Source organism: Podarcis gaigeae, assembly GCF_964106915.1.
Source record: "Podarcis gaigeae genome assembly, chromosome: 6".
Taxonomy (NCBI): domain Eukaryota; kingdom Metazoa; phylum Chordata; class Lepidosauria; order Squamata; family Lacertidae; genus Podarcis; species Podarcis gaigeae.
In genome coordinates, this window is record NC_139682.1 from 20,434,101 (window position 1) to 20,452,677 (window position 18,577).

Below are 18,577 nucleotides of genomic sequence, written 5' to 3' on the forward strand. Positions count from 1 at the left end.
CATTACGTTTACTGTACACTTAAATCTCCTACCAGATTATCCGTGGAGGAGACAGACTGTCTATCATCAGGAATTCCATTTGCTTGTGTGTTTTCATTAATACCACCAGGAGAGGCAGGAACTGCACTTGCCAAGTCAGATAAAATCCTAACCGATTCAGGAAGAGACGGCTTTTTCATTTCTTCTTCTAAAGAAGCTGCAGGGGGTGGGGGGTGGAAATGCAGTATTTTTTTTATAAACAGCATCCTCAATATATAATCTCATTCAAACCAGCTAAAAGAAAGGGGGGAAAAGCACTGCTAAACAATTAGATAGTACTTATCCTATCTTATATATGGGAGATTAGTAGATATAGAATCCTATTGGTGGCAAGTCACTAACGCTACTCCTGCACAGAACTCTAATATACTTTTCTCAGGATTTGTAGTCTTGGAAGAAAGGTTTTAAGAATGAGTCAATCTCTTAGGAAAGGGATGAAGAAAGACAGAGACTTCCCCAAAGAAATTTTACCTCTAACTGCAGATGTCACCACATCCTCCAAGATTCCTTTAACAATTTCTTTGCCTTCATCAGTTTCTTCTTCTGATAAAACATATATCAATAAGTCATTTGAAAAATGTTGCGATTTAGCCTTCTCTTTTAAAAGATGGTTTCAACAATTTACATAAAATCAGAGATTAGGTTTATATTATGTGTATGTATATGTGTGTGCGTGCGTGCGTGCGTGTACACACACACACACACACACACAGCACAAAGCCCTGGTTAGGAAAAGCTGATTAGAGATATTTAGACCTATTTCACACAGGAGCCCTAAAGCTGTTTGACATTTACAGCAAGCTTGCTATGGGAACGTATGGACAGAACTATAGAGGTTCCAATGGGGAACTCTACACAGCAGCCGATTCCAGCAGGTCTGTTGTCACCACCAATTAATTGATCAGCACTGACAGCAAGCCTGACTTGCCAAGGAACTATCAAAAGCATTTTAAGGCTTCCAAATGTTCCTTGCAAATGCATCTTCACCTGGACACAGGACATCAGGTGGCTGTGGGGAAAACCACCTCGTGAGCCAAACTGAGACCTGTGCCAGGCCTTAACAGAGCCTCTACATAGCAGGAAGTCAGTTCACTAGATAAGCATGTTATATTCTGAGATAGATCTTAGGGGAAATTTGATTCTACTCTGTGCTCCTCTTTTAAGGATGGCTAAGCTCCAGTGGTTCTTAGCTATTATGGAAGTCACCTGAAAAACCATTTTGATCAAGCTGTTCACAAGGCTGAAGAATCAAGTAGCACAGTATGGTAACATTGCTATGTCAGAGAATGCTTTGTGGAACACCAAGGCACTTGGACTCACCTAGTGTCAGTTTCAAAGGCTAAAACTGTGTTTGTATCAGTAAAACAGGGCTACAATGGCTATTAAACAAGTCCCACCACTGTAAAATTTTTACTTTCCACTGAAAGACACATGGAAATGAATATTTGGGATTCTGAGTACTTACTTCAGTCATCCTAGAAAAAAATAACAGTTTTGGTGCAGTCAATTATTATTAAATTGGGCCAATATGTCAATCATTTCCTAGAATATCTGTCAAATGGATGATATCTGAAAGAACTTATATTTGATGCCAAATACAATACTTTCCGCTATATACGCTTTTAAAAATAAATGTTGGCAATTAGAATCCACTAAAAAAAGAGATAACATTCAAGATATTGAACTAGGAAGTGAGATCTATTAGCAGGTGACAAACTACTTATTATATTTCAGCCAATAAGAAATAGGAATCAAAATAGAAGATTTTACATTTTAATAGAGAGATTATCAAGATTAAATTACCGATATGTGAAAATACTGTTTTTATCTTAACATAATTAGCTTGGTCTCATAATTAAAATTTATTCTCTCTCTTTTTTCTGATGCTGCAATCTGTAGATTAGTCTTCAAAAATAGAGTCCTATTGAGGAACAGTACTTGAAGTTCAGCATCTGGATGGCCACAAGTGAGCCACACCTGCCCTACAGCTACACAAATGAATGCTTTTAGCTATCTTGACAAATCACGGCATCCAATAAGCTGGAAAATCTAGCAGTTGTTTATTGTGATTGATTCGTTTTTTAAAAAAATTGCCTTGCATGGTTTTTTGTCAACCATTCACCTATCCAACATACTTTTTAACAATGCCCAATTCCATTAGACTAACATTTGGCACAAAAAGCTGCAATTTGATAGAGATACCTACAGATAAATTACACTGCTAGGAGCTGCAAGGCTTTGAGAAATAGCCAGCCTGCTGCTGAAAGGTTTGATGAAGCAACAAGTACTACAGTTTGGGATCAGAGGCAATTTGAGTCATTTTTTGGCAAGTGTAAAGGTAAAGGGACCCCTGACCGTTAGGTCCAGTCACAGACGACTCTGGGGTTGTGGCGCTCATCTTGCTTTACTGGCCGAGGGAGCCGGCATTTGTCCGCAGACAGCTTCCAGGTCATGTGGCCAGCATAACTAAGCCACTTCTGGCGAACCAGAGCAGCACACGGAAACACCATTTACCTTCCTGCTGGAGCGGTACCTATTTATCTACTTGCATTTTGACATGCTTTCGAACTGCTAGGTTGGCAGGAGCAGGGACCGAGAAACGGGAGCTCACCCTGTCGCGGGGATTCCAACTGCCGACCTTCTAATCGGCAAGCCCTAGGCTCAGTGGTTTAGACCACAGCGCCACCTGCGCAAGTGATACAGGCAATTAAAGGAAAGTGACTGAATAACCATTTTAAAAGGGAATATCATAAAACAGTGTGGGACTCATGATCCCATCAGCACTAGCCCAAATGGTTGATGGTAAGAGAATACAAATGTTAGGATCCAAAACATCTGAAGGACCCATACCTTCCCCATCCCTGCTGTAACAGCTCTCAGGTATATGACAGTATCTTAAGAGGAAGTGTAAATCAGCATTATCCTTGTAGACATATCACTTTACTTTGTAAAGCCTTGGAAGATTGTTTGAATGCTGCCAAACCATAGCTCCCCTATCCTTCCATCCCATGCCAGATTCAACAGAAAAGCCCTGCCTTGCATTAAGCTGGAGCTCTCTGCTACATCTGAACTAGAGAACCCAGGCTCAGTGCCAGATCCTGACTTATTTTCCTGATCCATTACCTAATATTATGCCAGAGTTCCCTAGATGTAAAACAACGCTCCAGCTTAAGCTAAACCAGGATCTTTGTGCTGAAATTGGCACATAACAAACTTGGGCACGACTTCATAAAACTATGGCTGATAACTTAAGTCAGCCCCAATACAGGAAGTTTTCTTACCGAATACAGAAGGTGTCAAGCTGTCCTCTGGTTTCTGGTCTCCATTTTCTTTTCTTTCAGGCTCACCATTAGTCAAGTCTGTTTTGACAGGAGTTGAGGGTCTGCTTCCATGCTGGCTGTATTTCAATCGGCCAAATTTGGGAGACCCTGAAGCACTATGAATCATCGGAGACTGGGGTTTTTGTTGATTTGATTTTTCCAGGTCTCTTCCCTCTTGTATCTAAACAAGCAAGATAGAAACATACTGTATTTATCAGGTATGTAACAAAGTAATAGTCAATAGGGGGCATAACCAAATAATGCAGCATGCTTCCAAAACCATTCACCTTCCTATTGCATCAGCTCAATACAGAGGCCTTCAGTTTTAACATTTATGTAAGACAGTAAGGGTTATTGTCCAAAATGACTTTGGAGTTCCATCATACAGAAAATTTAAGTCTACATGGTACAGACTATAAATAATGAAAACAGATTTAAAGGAAATTATATAATTTAAATTCAACCTCTGAAACAAGAAGGACAGTTGTCTTTGCTTGCAAAGTTCCTCATATTTGGAGAGGAATCACAGCATGGCGGAACCACAGTACAACAAAGAAGTAGTTGGGCACATACAATCTTCACGATAAAAGATCACCTGAGAACTCACAACACAGCAGAGTCCTTATTCTCTAAGCCAAGGATGGGAAAAGAGTAGTTCTCCAAATACTGTTGGACTACACCATCCCTGACCACTGGCCATACTGGCTGGGCTGTTGGGAGTCCAATGACATTTAGAGGACCACACGTTCTCCATCCCTACTCTAAATCACAGCTTGGAGGACTAAAATGCAACATCAAAATTGAGAAAGAGTCCTTCCTCTTCTTTCTGATTTGCTATTTCCTTTGATGTCTGAACAAGGTCTAGTATGGTTAGTACAAATTAGGAATTGCCTCCAAATTATGGATGTAAAATCATGGCTTGAAGTGAGTTTTGCAAACCATGGTTTAGCAGGAATTCCTGGTTGATGCTAACTACGGTCTGCCTGATTGAGACGTCATGGTGAACTATGGTTAAGACAAACCAGAAAAGAGAGGAGATAATTGGCATGCAAGTGGGGAAGAGGGAGCTTGTAAGCCTGCAACATGCTTACAAATAGGAATCAGATGACAATAGCTCAGAGAAGAAGGAGCAGTAATATAACAATTAAATGATGTACATAAAAATCAAATTGATAAATATTTACTACATACAGCTTGGTTTTCCATCCGGGTGAAAATGACATTCAGCATCTGAGTGAGAGTAGCCTTGGCAGTTGTTTGATTAATGAGATTTTTACTGGCTAGATAAATGTTGTAACAAGTTCTAACAGTCTGAAGGATTGTTCCTTCGTGAATTTCGATATACGGGGACGTGACAGCGGTGAGAAGAGCCTGGAGGGGGAAACACAACATACACCACAATAAAGACATCTAAGCAAATGGGAACAAAACTTATTTAAATATAGTGCTCTGAACAACGAACAATCAGTCATAAGGTCAGCATGGCTCTTGCCTTCCCATAGTCCCATAACTTAAAATTAATAAAAAGTATTACAGTGGCAGTACTGGCAATTTATAACACTATTGAGAAAAAGCAATCTTTGACCAAAGATTAAGGGAAACATTCACAATGTTTTTGGCAGCAAATGAACCCCACATCCTCCTTTCTAAAAGTATGAGGATCAGGAGAGGGGGACACTATGGGCAGGCATGAGCTCTTGCTAGGGATAGCACAGGTTTCTACTCAAAAACTATTTTAGACTGCATTTTTGTCAAAGATGACATACTGTTACTTTGCTTTGGAGTTCATGATGCTTACAAGCAGAAGACACAACCTTCACGTTTTCCTCTTCAAATGTTCTGCTTCTTTAAGCAACCCAAGTGGATTTCAAAACACACTACCGACATGTAGATTAACTTCCATATTTGTTGTTCAAAACTGAACCCCAATGTTTTGCTTTTATTGTCTGAGAATGTCTCCTCTACACAACTCCTAAAACCTGCTTTCCCCTGCATTCTAAGATGGCACCTTACACATCTGACTAAACATCAGGAAGAACCTTATGAAAGTAAGAGCTGTTTGACAGTGGAACAGACTCCCTTAGGAGGTTAGGAAGAGAGTTTGGAGGTTTTAAAGCAGAGGCTGGATGGCCATCTGTCATGGATGCTTTAGCTGAGATTCCTGCACTGCAGTGTGTTGGACTAGATGATGTGTGAGATCCCTTCCAACTCTACAATTCCATGATTTACCTGGGAGTAATTCTCATTGCATTCAAAAGTGACTGTATAGACATGCATATCCTTGTGCTGCTGTAGGCATCTCTTTGCTAATAGTTGTTACAGAATCTGGAATCACGAGCCCAAGGAATATCCAAGATGCCAGAACATGTGACACACAGTCATGTGTATGTCTCATTCATGAGGAGTTTCTCTCTTTTAAATCAAAAGCAGCTGCAGAAGATTGAATGTGATAGAACGGGAGGGGGAGCTGTTTGCTCCTGCTCCAGCCATTTTTCCTCTTAGTGCTCCCAGGTGTTTTCCTCACACATAAAAATGCATACAACTGCATGTTATATCTAGTTCAGGCCTCATGTGTTAAGTGTTTAAACCTAAATTTTACTGCAGTACATCATCCTGACAATTTAAAAGACAGAGTTATTTGAAATCAATTGACTTTTTACACTAAAAACTGTAAACTGTAAAAACTTTTTACACTAAAAACTTATTGTCAATAAGTTTTGGAGAGACCTGTGACATTGCTACAATCAGCAAAAAGAATGTTTGCAAAATGTTAATGCTGTATCCTATGCTGTAGGCCCTATATACCTGAAGGAGCACCAGTTCTCCCATCATTCAGCCTAGACACTGAAGCCAAGTTCCAAGGACCTTCTGGTGGTTCCCTCACTGCAAGACGTGAAGTTACAGGGAACCACACAGAGGGCCTTCTCAATAGTTGTGCCCACCCTGTGGGATGCCCTCCCATCAGATGTTAAAGAGATAAACAATCAAATAACTTTTCATAGACATCTGAAGGCAATCCTGTTTTGGGAAGCTTTGATGTTTTGTTGTGTTTCATTATATTTTGTTGGAAACCACCCATAGTGGCTGAGTCAACCCAGTCAGATGGGAGGGGTGCAATGAATGAATTAATATTTGCTGCTGCTGCTTCTACTACAATCAAATGCAATACAGATTTACTTACAAGCTAAGCCCTGTCAGTCAATAGCCACGAGTTATTAAGAAAATTAGATCTCAAATGAGAAATAAGGTACTGGAGCTTCAGAAAATAATCTTTAACTAGTACACAACATGCAATTTGCAGAAAGCTAAGTTGGGTGAAGGAGAGGGAGAAAAGAGCAGCATATGGCAGAAAAACATTTCAAATCCATTAACAGAGCTCTGTGGTCTAGGAAGAAATGGCTACTTAAATAAGATATGAGTTCATATTTACCAAGAGGTAGTTAATTTAATTTTCATAGTATGGTGCAGGAAGGGGTAAATTGTACAGCCTTTTAAAATTAGATTTGGGGATTCTCTAACTGGAAGATAAAAGGAAGAGCCTCCTCCATTTAGAAAGCATAGACTAAGCAAAAGTCTTATTAACAAACAGCCTTTCTAAAATATAAATCAAAATAAAATACCTTTATAATTTGTAACTGCACTCCCTCATCAGTCTGAGGACCCTGAAAACAATTGCAGATTGTTTCAACGATGCGGTCAATCAGGCGTTTTCCAGGAGCTCCACTGTCTGGAGCATTGCCAGTGATATGTCCATATGCAATAAGTTTCTACAGAGAGAGAGAAAAAATTGTATTATAATCACTTTCACACATGAAACACTTTCCATGTCATTTAGAGGATTCAAAATGCAGGACAGATTCATTATCAGGTTCCAAAGAGGCTGATGGTGTGCATGTGTGTCTTAAAATATGTCAAAGCTGAGGGAGGGGTGAGCGTGGAACAATTACTAATACAACCTGCAACAGATGTTTTAAAGAACTTTGGAGGCAGGAAAAGGAAGACAAAATAAAGAAAGTAGCTTCTCAATTCTGTTTGCGGTCTAACAATATATGCATACATGCATCTGCTTCAACATAAAATTTAGAGGACACTGTCAAAATAAACACAGCCAAGGTTGACAAATACTTAATTTAAAAAGGATACCTGCAAGCAGTCCAATGAGGTGCTGACAATCCGTGGGGATTTCGACTGGCAGGCCAACTCAAATGGGAGGAAATATTTATCGGCTTCAATGAAGTTTGCTTTTGGAGGGGTTTCATTGCCTTGGCTAGTTGGAAAAATTGAAAACAACAACAAATTCACTCAGTGTTATGAACTGAGCAATGGCTTTCAAATTAATTTCCTATCCACATAGAACACACAACATAAAAGCCATTGATACATTCCTTTCTAAGGCATGGAAAGCAATGCAGGTCCTATCTCCAAAAATATATATATATCTATTTCCAACCCAGAGTAGTTGGCCTTGCTGCACACTTCTTACAACAAGATGGCAAGGGCTAATATCCTCCATACCTAACTGGCAGCAAGTTTGTCAGCAAGCACGTGAAGTATTGAAACCTAGGACCACAGTCTCCAATGTCCATGCTTGTCAAAAATCAGCACACAATTATATACATGCAGACACTCTCTCTCTATAGTCTCACTCTTAACAGCAACTTGGTTTAACTCCTCCCTCAAGTACAAAACCACTTTATTTTTCGGTTGATGAAAGACTATTGAGGAAGTCATTCTTGCATGCATGTACTTCAAGATCACAGCCTAAAGAATTGGAAAAACATCCAATTGCACTGCATGAATGGATGTGTCAAGAATTAGTAGCTAATAAAATTAAGTACTGTACTTTTAAAATATATCAGTGTGGAAATTTTTGAGCATGAGTTGTGTTCTCGTGGATTCATTCCCTTTTGGCTTAAAAGTTAAAATGAAGGAAGGGAGATAAAAACAAGAACAATTTGAAAGATTATGGTCTCCTTTTATGACATATATGGAGCAAAATTAAAAGATTCAATAATTTAATGCTTTTTCAGCACCAAGATCAAATATAGCTAATAAGGAATGAAATTTAATCCGTAATAGGACATATGTTACATAGGAATGACATATTTGTATGTATGTTTCTGTAGAGCATTTTTAAAAAATGTATATAAAAAATTAAAATATCTTTATATTTAAGTATTTTTAACCATTGGGTTCAAGATTATTAAGTTTCAGGAGGCAGAAAATGTCAATGGATCCTGCTACTGCAAGGCCAACCATCAAATCTTGCTAAGAGCTACTTCTCACAGTATGTTTATGAAGCACTGGAATATTCCCACATAGCATGCAGTGTCTAAGCTTCTTTTGAAACATAAGGAGGGAATGGTTAGCACATGTATCTACCTAGAAAAATATAGTGAAAATGCTTATTAATGTTTTTCTGCAGAATAAAAGATGATGAAAGTCATGTCAAGCTACCTCCAAAACAGTACAGTGGTACCTCAGTTTACAAACTTAATCTGTTCTGGAAGTCCGTTCTTAAACCGAAACTGTTCTTAAACAAAGGTTCACTTTCTCTAATGAGGCCTCCCACCACCAGTGCCCTTCCACCATTCAGATTTCATTCTTAGACCAAGGTAAAGTTCTCAAACCGGGACACTATTTCCAGTTTTGTGTAGTTAGTAAATGAAATCATTCTTAAACAGGGTTGTTCTTAAACCGAGGTACCCCTGTAACTTCTTTCTATGGCGATAGGTACATGACTCAACACTGAATTTCCAGATTGTGTTGGGGTAAGACAAACAGAAGCCCCCACCCCAGCCTATATCACAACAGAAATCCAGTGTGGAAAATGACCAACAGTGGCTTGGAAAACTAACACAGAACAATAGAAGAAAATCATTAGGATTCTTCCCAAAGTATAATGAACTTGTGTTTGCACCAGGCACAGCATGCCACTGAAGAAACAGAGATCCAGAAAACAGAACTACAGTAATTTTCTAATCCGATAACATCAAAGAGACAGCTGAACACCAACAGATTAGAGCTGGGTTTCATTAATCATGCAGATTGGTATCTCAGACCAAGCCAATTACACGCATACATTATGGAACATATGCAAAAGAGATCTAAAGAGAGGAAGTGGAGGTTCTGTTAGCAGAGAACTGCCATGTCATAAGCAATGAAAGAAAAATCCAGTTGAGAAGAAAGGAAGTGGTAAAACAGTATATTTGGGAAGTCGTTACTTGCAACTGAAATACAATTAATTCTACTTAGGCCACTCATAGCCACAGGGATTACCTAAACTTGTTCATTTTCTTCCAAATTCCCAATTTTTTTTCTAGAGACACAGTTGCAAATAACTGTACTGAGGGCAGTTTCAGAAGGTCTTACCACATCCAAAGCCACTTTTTTTTTGTCCATGCCAATCAACTCCTGCCTAGAAACAAGCCTGAAACATGTTCATTCAAAAGAAAATGTTTTACTGCTAGAGGGACATTCGTTGTGTTGCTGTGATGTGTTACCTTAAAGAGTGTTACCTGAAGCAGCCAGATAAATTATACATACACCTGCATATTAGGTGTTTTTATATTATACGTGAGGTCACCAGCACTTACTCACCTTTGCTTTTCTAATTCTGCTTTTATTTCATCTGGGGAGAAAAACGGAACAAATGGTTTATGTTGCAGACTTATACTATACACAGATGCCAATATAAGACAAAAGCCAATAACTTGGTAAAAAAGTGGATGATACCAGCAATGATATATGTATTACCATTTTATCTCAAAACACATTTTTATGTCATGTATAATAGACAAATTTTGCCAGATGCACTTTTGAGAATCAATAACAAAGTACTATTTATACTAAATGGATATCTGAATTTACTTCTCTCATTAACTTTGCGAATGCAGATAGCCAATGTGGTGGTCTCCAGATGTTGCAGACTATAACAGCCATCAGCCCTAGCCAGCATGGCCCAATGCTCAGGCATGATGGGAGTTGTAGTCCAAAATATGTGGAGAGAGCCAAGTTTACTAGCACTTATCCTGCTACACTGCCCTTATATTCCTTATGGCAAAACTAATGACAGTTACTGCAGAAACAGGGAGTTAAAAAACTAAATGTTTTGTATTTTCCTCTTAAAACAAAATATTGGTTAGACTAGTATCTGCTCCAAATACATTTTATTTTTTATAAACCACTTGTGTCACTTAAACGAAAGCTTAACAAATATTCCCCTACTGTTGTGATTAGGTGCCCATGTTTACCCAAAATAATTTTCCTTTCCAATTTATGTTGTAATTTAAATACTGTTCCAGACATGCAGATAACACAACCCAAAAACTATTTAATTGTGGGGAATTTCAAAACATTATTTGCAAACGTTTTCTTAAACAAGTAGTACTGCTGGCTACATCAACATTTACTGAATTTTTCTGCTGCTGTTCACCTCAAAAATGATATAGTAGTGCTAATTGCCATCCTCCAGAACTCTGGGTGATTAATTGTAGGTACAGAGGAGGCATATGATTGCTGACCAGTATATTTAAATGTTTCGTTCACCCAAGACTTTATAGACCCTTTATACTCAGTAATCACAAAAGTCATGGGTGGAGAATACTTCTATTTTTACATATCTTTATTGTTCTGCAAAGGGAATTGTATGCATTAGTACTTTATTATCCCTTTGGAGCTGTGTTGTACAGTATCTTTGTACTTTTGTCCTTCCAGGTTGCGATGCTTTACAAAAATGGACTTTGTTTTCTTTCTTTCTGTTAAGCTTGCACCTTTTTTTTTTTTTGCTAACGAATCAATAAAATATAATTTTGATGAGGGGCAGGGGAAGTCTACCGTACATTGAAAGTCCAGTAAGAAATCTCTGAGCAAACTACAGTACTTTGCAAGAGATAACACAGTAACATTTAAGTCAGAACTGAAGCTAAGAAACCTGAGATATCAGCAGCTTGGGAAAAACGTATCTTCCATAACGGGGAAAGCATTGCACAAGATTCCCTTTACTAAATGTTGGTTTCCTCCAGGCTTCAACAGTTTTATTCAAACACACTCACACTCCATCCAGTTGTGCAAAGTAGTTAATATTAATGCAGGCAAGAAACTACAAACACCTTGTCTTCTCCTGCTGGCTTCTACTCCCACAAGAAAAAAAGTTATAAATTATATCAAAATCCCTCCTCTAACAGACAGGCCAGTTTGGCAGGTCAGACTGCTCTCCAAACTTTAATTTGTGGGGAGGTCAATTTGTTTGGAACAGCTGGGCGTGATTTAATTATTTCCCTCCTTTTTCCTGATCAAAACCCCATACACATGCCCCAATTTGTCAAATGCCCCAATGAAGGAAATCCTACGATAAAAGAAGGGGAAGAAATAAAATTCAGAAACAAAACATTTTTCTTCCACCTGTTTTCTATTCTCCTTGATGCCCACTTCTCAGGGTACCATTAGACGTTCTAAATTAAGTGTTATCAGAAACAACCGCCTTTTAGACATACAACTTAGAAGAGATTGCTATAGCCCACTTCTATATGCAGCCGTTTTATTAAATACCATGTGATATTTGCAAGGAAAGAACAGGAGACAAAAAGGAAAATTTGTGAAAAACTGTGGAGATATATAGGAAGCAGTTGGGAATGTTTTTCAGACTCAGGCCTCCTTGACAACTTCCTGGGAAATACCTGCTACTGGTGGACAGAGTCAAGAGTGGGTGGAGGAGCAGACGAGACTGTACAGGAGGGTATTCCAGACATGCAAAACTCAGCAGTTTCTACACACTGACCTGCATCTCTGCATCCTCCATAGAGGGAAGCAAGGGGCATTAGCATCACTCAAGGGCACAATCCAGCCCAGCAAAAGCACTCAGGCAGAGTGTAGAGCAGAACTAGTGAGGGATATGACTTGAAGGGCTGAATAGCCTCTAGGTCTGATATTCCCCAGCCCCGTTACAGGGGAAGGAACAGGAAGCTAATTATACATTGTCAAATTTACTGGGTTTGGTTACAGGCCACAACAAGCAGTCCTTTGCAGAAATAATTATTATACCCAGTAACAACTGTTAATTGGCAAAATCAGAGGTTCTACATAATGACTGCTTCTTAATGAGAGCAAAACCTCCTGTTCCTTATGAAATAAAGATCTGTGAGGCAACTGACAAATTTTAAAAATAAGATACAAACTTTTTTTGTGGCCCCGGGTCCAATAGTTCTAAATCAGGATTTACTTTGGAACAAGCACTTTTATCCCTTCCTGCCCCTGATTCAATTCCAGTTGCTACTGGGAAACTGTGGAGCTTCTACAGTGTACAGTGGTACCTTGGGTTACATACGCTTCAGGTTACAGACTCCGCTAACCCAGAAATAGTACCTCAAGTTAAGAACTTTGCTTCAGGATGAGAACAGAAATCATGCGGTGGCAGCGGGAGGCCCCATTAGCTAAAGTGGTGCTTCAGGTTAAGAACAGTTTCAGGTTCTGGCCCAGAAATGGAAACAAGAGGAGATACCGACAATAGAAGACTGGAGAATGAAGCTGACTGACTATGCAGAGCTGGACAGATTAACCGGAAAAATTAGATATCTTCAAGACCAAAAGTTCATCGAGGACTGGGGGAAATTTGTTGAATATCTGAAAAGAACATGTGATGTGCAAACAACACTGGTGGGGTTTCAAGAAGCACTGTGAAAACAGAGATATATTGTTAAAAAAAAAAAGGAGTGGGAGGGAAGTTTAATGGCAATATAAACAGAGAAATGCGTAAACTGAGAAGTAAATATGGATGATTGTCAGAGAATCCAAAGGAAGTCTAAAAAGTAACAAATTTGTGAAAATCTGTGAAAATTTGGCACAATTGTATTTTTTGTATTGGAAAATAATAAAAATTATATATACATATATAAAAAGAACAGTTTCAGGTTAAGAATGGACCTCCGGAACAAATTAAGTACTTAACCAGAGGTACCAGTGTAAGTAGAATGAATACACAGAAAAGTATTTCATGAGGAAAGAATTGTGAACTGCAAAGAAGGAAAAAGTTACTGCAACAACAAACTTAAGCAAAACTCCCTAAAATCTCCCTTCCTTGAATCTGCGGAACTGTATATAAGAAAACTGCAATCTCAGCTACAACGAATTCCTTAGCCAGGAGTGATCTGCCATACCCATAGTACAGGATAACATTACGTGGCAGCAATTGGGGTAAACAATTTTAAATACAGCATATGCCGTCGAAACAAATTGTAAAGAGCAATTATTTTCAAGGAACACCCAAAGCCAAGTAAGGAGTTAATAGCACAATCTGTTATTTGAAAAACCTATAACAATTTCAGTGGTAATCCCTAGTTGCTATATCCTTTAAGATAATAAAATAAAAAGTTTAAAGTGGCTATGACTGAAAGCTATAAGTTATATGAAAATGCCATTCAGTGCTGTGAACTATCTAGCATTTTTTGGTACATTTTAAAAGACATTTTAGATCCTGTAAAGGTTCCAGTAAGTAAAAACAAATATTTAGGGAAAATATGTTGAAATATGTAACTGTGTGCTTTTGCAATATTTTGTTTAAGTTGTATATTGTTGCTTCAGTTTTTGTATATCATTTATATATTAAGCAGTACAAAATTAAATCAATAATAAATCAACCTACAGCATAAAGTGTACAGTGCAGCTGATGTGGGAAACTTTATGATTGACTTTTTAAATGTTGGTGATAATTATTTACTGGAAATGAGTCTTGCCCTGCTACCTATTCCGGACAATTAGCATACTATTCTTCAGTGCAATGAGCAGAGGTTATTAACATATAAAGTTGTTATGCTCCCTTTCTTTATATAATAGGCTAGAAATTAGAGTCTCTTTAAACTTGTATTAATTTAAAATGATTCAGTGGTCAGTTTTCTGTCCCTTCCAGTAGCTTTCTGCCAAGACCTTGCTGGCTTCCAGGCTGTACAAAATACTTCTACTTTTGGCTTAATTCTAAGTCACTATAAATTACTTTTTGTATGTATTCAATAAACCTGAAACAAATACCTATCAAAGTGGCACCTGTCCATAGCTAGTCACCTCCTCATCAGTGTAAAAAAATAAAAATAAAAATGGGCTGCTATATCACAACCATGCAAGTAACCCTTCAGATGTTTTCTTATTAATTTCTTGACAAACACATGTATGTTTCAGGTCACACAAACCAGTTGATCAGGTCGAACAGGAGTAGACAAGACAGGCTTGTTGGATCCACTTTGCTTTTTTACTAGAACCAACCAGAAGCTTGTGCAATAAGCACAGTTAGAATTAAAGAACATAATGCGCTGAGCATTCCAAGCCCACAAAATTGTTTTCAGTAACAGAATGGAAGTGACTCCACAGTACTTTAGCACAAAAATCCATACCTGGTTAGCTTTCTTCATTTCATCTTAATTTAGGTGGCAAAGGTCATTTTGTTGCTGCTATTTTTAAACAATTAGAGCTTGGAAACACTTGCCAAGCTACTGCAAAATGTGCATAAATCTACCAGTAGATACTGACCTATCTTTTGCCCACACCCCAATGCAGAATTTGTATTCAGTCACTCTTATAACCTTAAACTTTTATAATCCACATCTTTCTCCCTTCCTGCACTAAACAGATTTAAGTCTCTTGTAACTATCTTAGAATGTTCTACTAAATTGTGCCCCAGCTACTTTCTTGCCTCTTATGATACCTATTTTGCCAATATGTTAAATGTTAGACCTTTGCCAATATGTTAAATGGTGATTTTATGCCTTATTTTGTTCTGCCTCTTACCCACAGTAAAATCTGCCTGGGATTACATACCCATTTTCAGGTCAGGTCTCATTTCCACCCCCCCTTAGACAAAACTCTACTATCAGGTCAATAGAGGGTTCTGTCAGTTAGTTTGTATATAACATTCCTGTCTGGTGTATCCCAGCCTTATATATCATCACAATGAACATAAGCTCTGTATAGCAGAGGCTTTCAATTAAAAATGTACAAGGAACATTGAGGAGGCTATAGTAAACAACAGAAGCATGCTGTGCTATGGTACATGCATTCCTGCCATTATCATCTTCATTCCCCCTTTCCATTTTTCTCCTTATGATAATCTGGATATCTCTTATACAGCATGGAAATACAAATTGTCTCCCTTCCCACCACCAGCCATATAAAGAACAAAACATACCGTACTTAACATTTATACATGAGTTGAATTGTTGCAAGAATGCAATGAACACAGGAATTATGTTGTATATTATATCATAATATAATTATTTTTCAGATTATGCTTTTGTTTTTGGCTGAATATCAGATTCATTTTATTCTTTGAAAGCTGGGGGCCGTGAAAAATATTTCATGTGGTATTGCTAGAATTCACGTTGTACTGTAAGAATGGTTAAGGCTGCAATCTCACATCTGCTTGCCTTGTTGTCAGTCCCTAAACCTAAAAATAATGATTTCTAAATAGATCTCCATAGGGCTGAAGTGTTAAGTACTTCACCACTGGTGGACTGAGCATACAGAATGCTTTGTAATACATTTCTTGATCCTCAAAATATTAGACCAAAATAATGTCTATTTTACAAATGGGCCACTTAAATTCAGACAGTGATATGCCAAAGAACATTCCTATGTCTACTCAAGAAATAAGTCTCATCAAATTCAGTGGTACTTACTCCCAGGTAAGGGTTATAGGATTATAGTCTTAATCCCATCTCAACCTACTTAAAAACATCTACCGTAAATTTTTGCCAAGAAAAAATAGACACAAGTCCCAATGTCCTATTTGTATAGAACATGCAGTTAAGACACTAACAGAGAAGGCAGCTGTCAAACTGTTTCCCCCCCTATTTGGACTTATTGGCACAGAAAATTATACAGCCAAAATGAAACTGTCTCTGCTTGTAATGCAAGTTGATGTTTCTTAACTTTTCTTTTAAAGAAAGGTCACATTCATTAGAAACATTTATCTAATTTCTTTCATCCTGTAAAACTATTCAGTAAGGCCGTATTGATCTACTATTTTGTACTTAAGTCTCACAACAAATTTCATTATTTACCAATTATAAACAATTCAAGAAAATATTATAGAAAAGTGTTTCACATGCACACAATCTGCCTATCTGATAAGTAAAAAGGCTTGCAAATTGCTCAAATAAATCTACAGCAATTAGTACTGCATGTTACAATCAGATAAGCAAAGTGAACCTTGTTCTCTCTTCCTGAATGAAAGGAACCTCCCTCTTTCCCTTGACAACCAAACCTGACCACAAAATTTATTATGACACTTCCTGTTAGAAGATCTGTAGCGTGGTCACCTGTTCACAAGCAGGGGAGTATCCAACGTGGCAAATTAATCTAGCAAGCATATCTGATTCCAAGCCCTGTCACCAACTACACTCATGTGTGTACAAAGTCATTCATTAGACACTTCCCAGAAACACTTTTTCTAATTTCTTTCATCATGTAAAAAATCTAGAGGGGCTTTAAAAACAGAAAGTCATTGGCTAGGGAAGACAGATAGGAGTCCCCAGGAGATCTGACAGGAGTGTCCCATAGGCACTGGATCCCCATCACAGCATAAAAGGGGAGATGAAGAAACGCAGAGAGCACATGCCTAGTAAGATCCCAGATCACACTTCATTCAGGGAACTCCCCCCCCACACACACACACAATAAGAGGAAGCAAGGAAGAGAAATTTTAACCCAGATCCTAGGCTGCAATCAGAGGAACCTGACCGCTTTTCACACAGCTGTGTAATCACAGAGGGCAGGCTCAATGGGAGCCAACTCCGCTGGACTCACTGGAACTAAGAAGCATGTAATAAGATCAAGGGTTCAAGCTTGAGAGAAGCTGGTAGGCTCCCAAATGCACGTGGCAAAGCATTTTAGAGAAGACAGCTCATTTGACGGGGGGGGGGGGGAGGGGAGTGGAGAAAGAACCCAACTTTTATATCCAAGAAGAGGGGTTCGCATTTGTGTTTCAGAGATATCTGGCAGCTGTCGTGTTCCCCACCCCCCCACGGCCGACCTCTTCTCCATGTGGGCAGAAGACTCGGGGCTTTAAACCGCCTGGGAGACGGTCGGATATAAACAACCTGAAGCAGCCCTCTCGGCGACCTTCAGCAGTTTCCCCCTCGGCGACATTATGCGCGGGGCGGAATTTACGCAGTTGAATAGCGAAGCGGCAGGGCTGGGAGCGCCGGCGGCCCTGGGCTCCGCCGCCCGGGGCTTTTGACAGGGCTCCCTGGAGCTGCGCCTCTGTGAGGGGAGGGCCCCGAGCTTCGTAACCGGGCGCATGCGGGGGCCTCTGCACTCACCGAGCGCCACTTGGCAGGCCCTCCGCAGCTGCCCGTGAGGGGGCCGCTTCGCCTCCTTCTCGGAGAGGATCTTCTCCAGGGCCCGGGAGACGAACATGCTCTTGGTGCGGGTGTCTTCCTCGCGGGCCGGGGGCTGCATGGCCGCCGCGAGGCTTGAAGGCTCTCCCGTCGCCGTCTATCCCAAGCGGGGCGAGAAGCGGCGCTCACGGTGCTCGGCCGCAGCTGGGCTCCACGATCCGGTAGAGACGCGGCTCCCTCAGAGGTAAAGCTGGCGGTGGGGGTGATGGACAGCGGCACGGCGCCGCCATATTGAAACCGTCACGTGACCTAGGCCTCCCCCTTCTCCCTCACGGCCACCTTGTGGAACGGCTCTCGCTGCCCTGTCAGAGGCGGTGACGCGGGAGGGCGGGGCTTAACTTCGAGGTGGTGATGGGAGGTGCGATGGGCGGGGCCAGGGATCCCAGCCGATGATGTGTCGCACTTCGCGTTGCCTTTTAACTCTCGGCTCGCGAGATTACAGGGTGGAGGCTTATAAAATAAACACCTTGGACGTGTTTTGAAATGTTCGTTTGTTTAAAACATTTCCGTACGGGTTCCATTCAGTTCCAAGATTTCCAGGATTCCGAAAAAGCGATTAAATTAATAAAACGCAATAAAGGAAGAAAGATTTAAAATGGCATCAAAAGTTCCCAGAGAGGCTTTGCTGAGGACTAAGGGGACGTGGGTGGCGCTGTGGTCTAAACCACTGAGCCTCTTGGGCTTGCCGATTGGAAGGTTGGCGGTTCGAATCCCTGTGATGGGGTGAGCGCCCGTTGCTGTGTCCCAGCTCCTGCCAACCTAGCAGTTCGAAAGCACGTCAAAGTGCAAGTAGATAAATAGGTACCGCTCTGGTGGGAAGGTAAACGGCATTTC

At 39.8% G+C, this 18,577-nt stretch overlaps 1 protein-coding gene across 3 annotated transcripts in view; it reads right to left on the bottom strand.

Moving 5' to 3' along the window:
- ARFGEF2 (ARF guanine nucleotide exchange factor 2) overlaps positions 1-18,075 on the bottom strand; it is a 52,492-nt gene extending 34,417 nt beyond the window's left edge. For 2 of the 3 annotated variants that reach the window (XM_083745740.1, XM_083745738.1), the window contains exons 1-8: positions 17,666-18,075; positions 9,960-9,990; positions 7,503-7,626; positions 6,980-7,126; positions 4,551-4,730; positions 3,321-3,540; positions 511-582; positions 33-196 (exon numbers count right to left, since the gene is read on the bottom strand). In XM_083745740.1, the coding sequence (XP_083601866.1) occupies positions 33-196; positions 511-582; positions 3,321-3,540; positions 4,551-4,730; positions 6,980-7,126; positions 7,503-7,626; positions 9,960-9,990; positions 17,666-17,804 (1,077 nt within the window). In that variant the 5' untranslated portion in view covers positions 17,805-18,075. The remainder of the gene's footprint in view (positions 1-32; positions 197-510; positions 583-3,320; positions 3,541-4,550; positions 4,731-6,979; positions 7,127-7,502; positions 7,627-9,959; positions 9,991-17,665) is intronic. The other variant, XM_083745739.1, reaches the window with a different exon arrangement.
- Between the last annotated feature and the right edge of the window lie 502 nt (positions 18,076-18,577).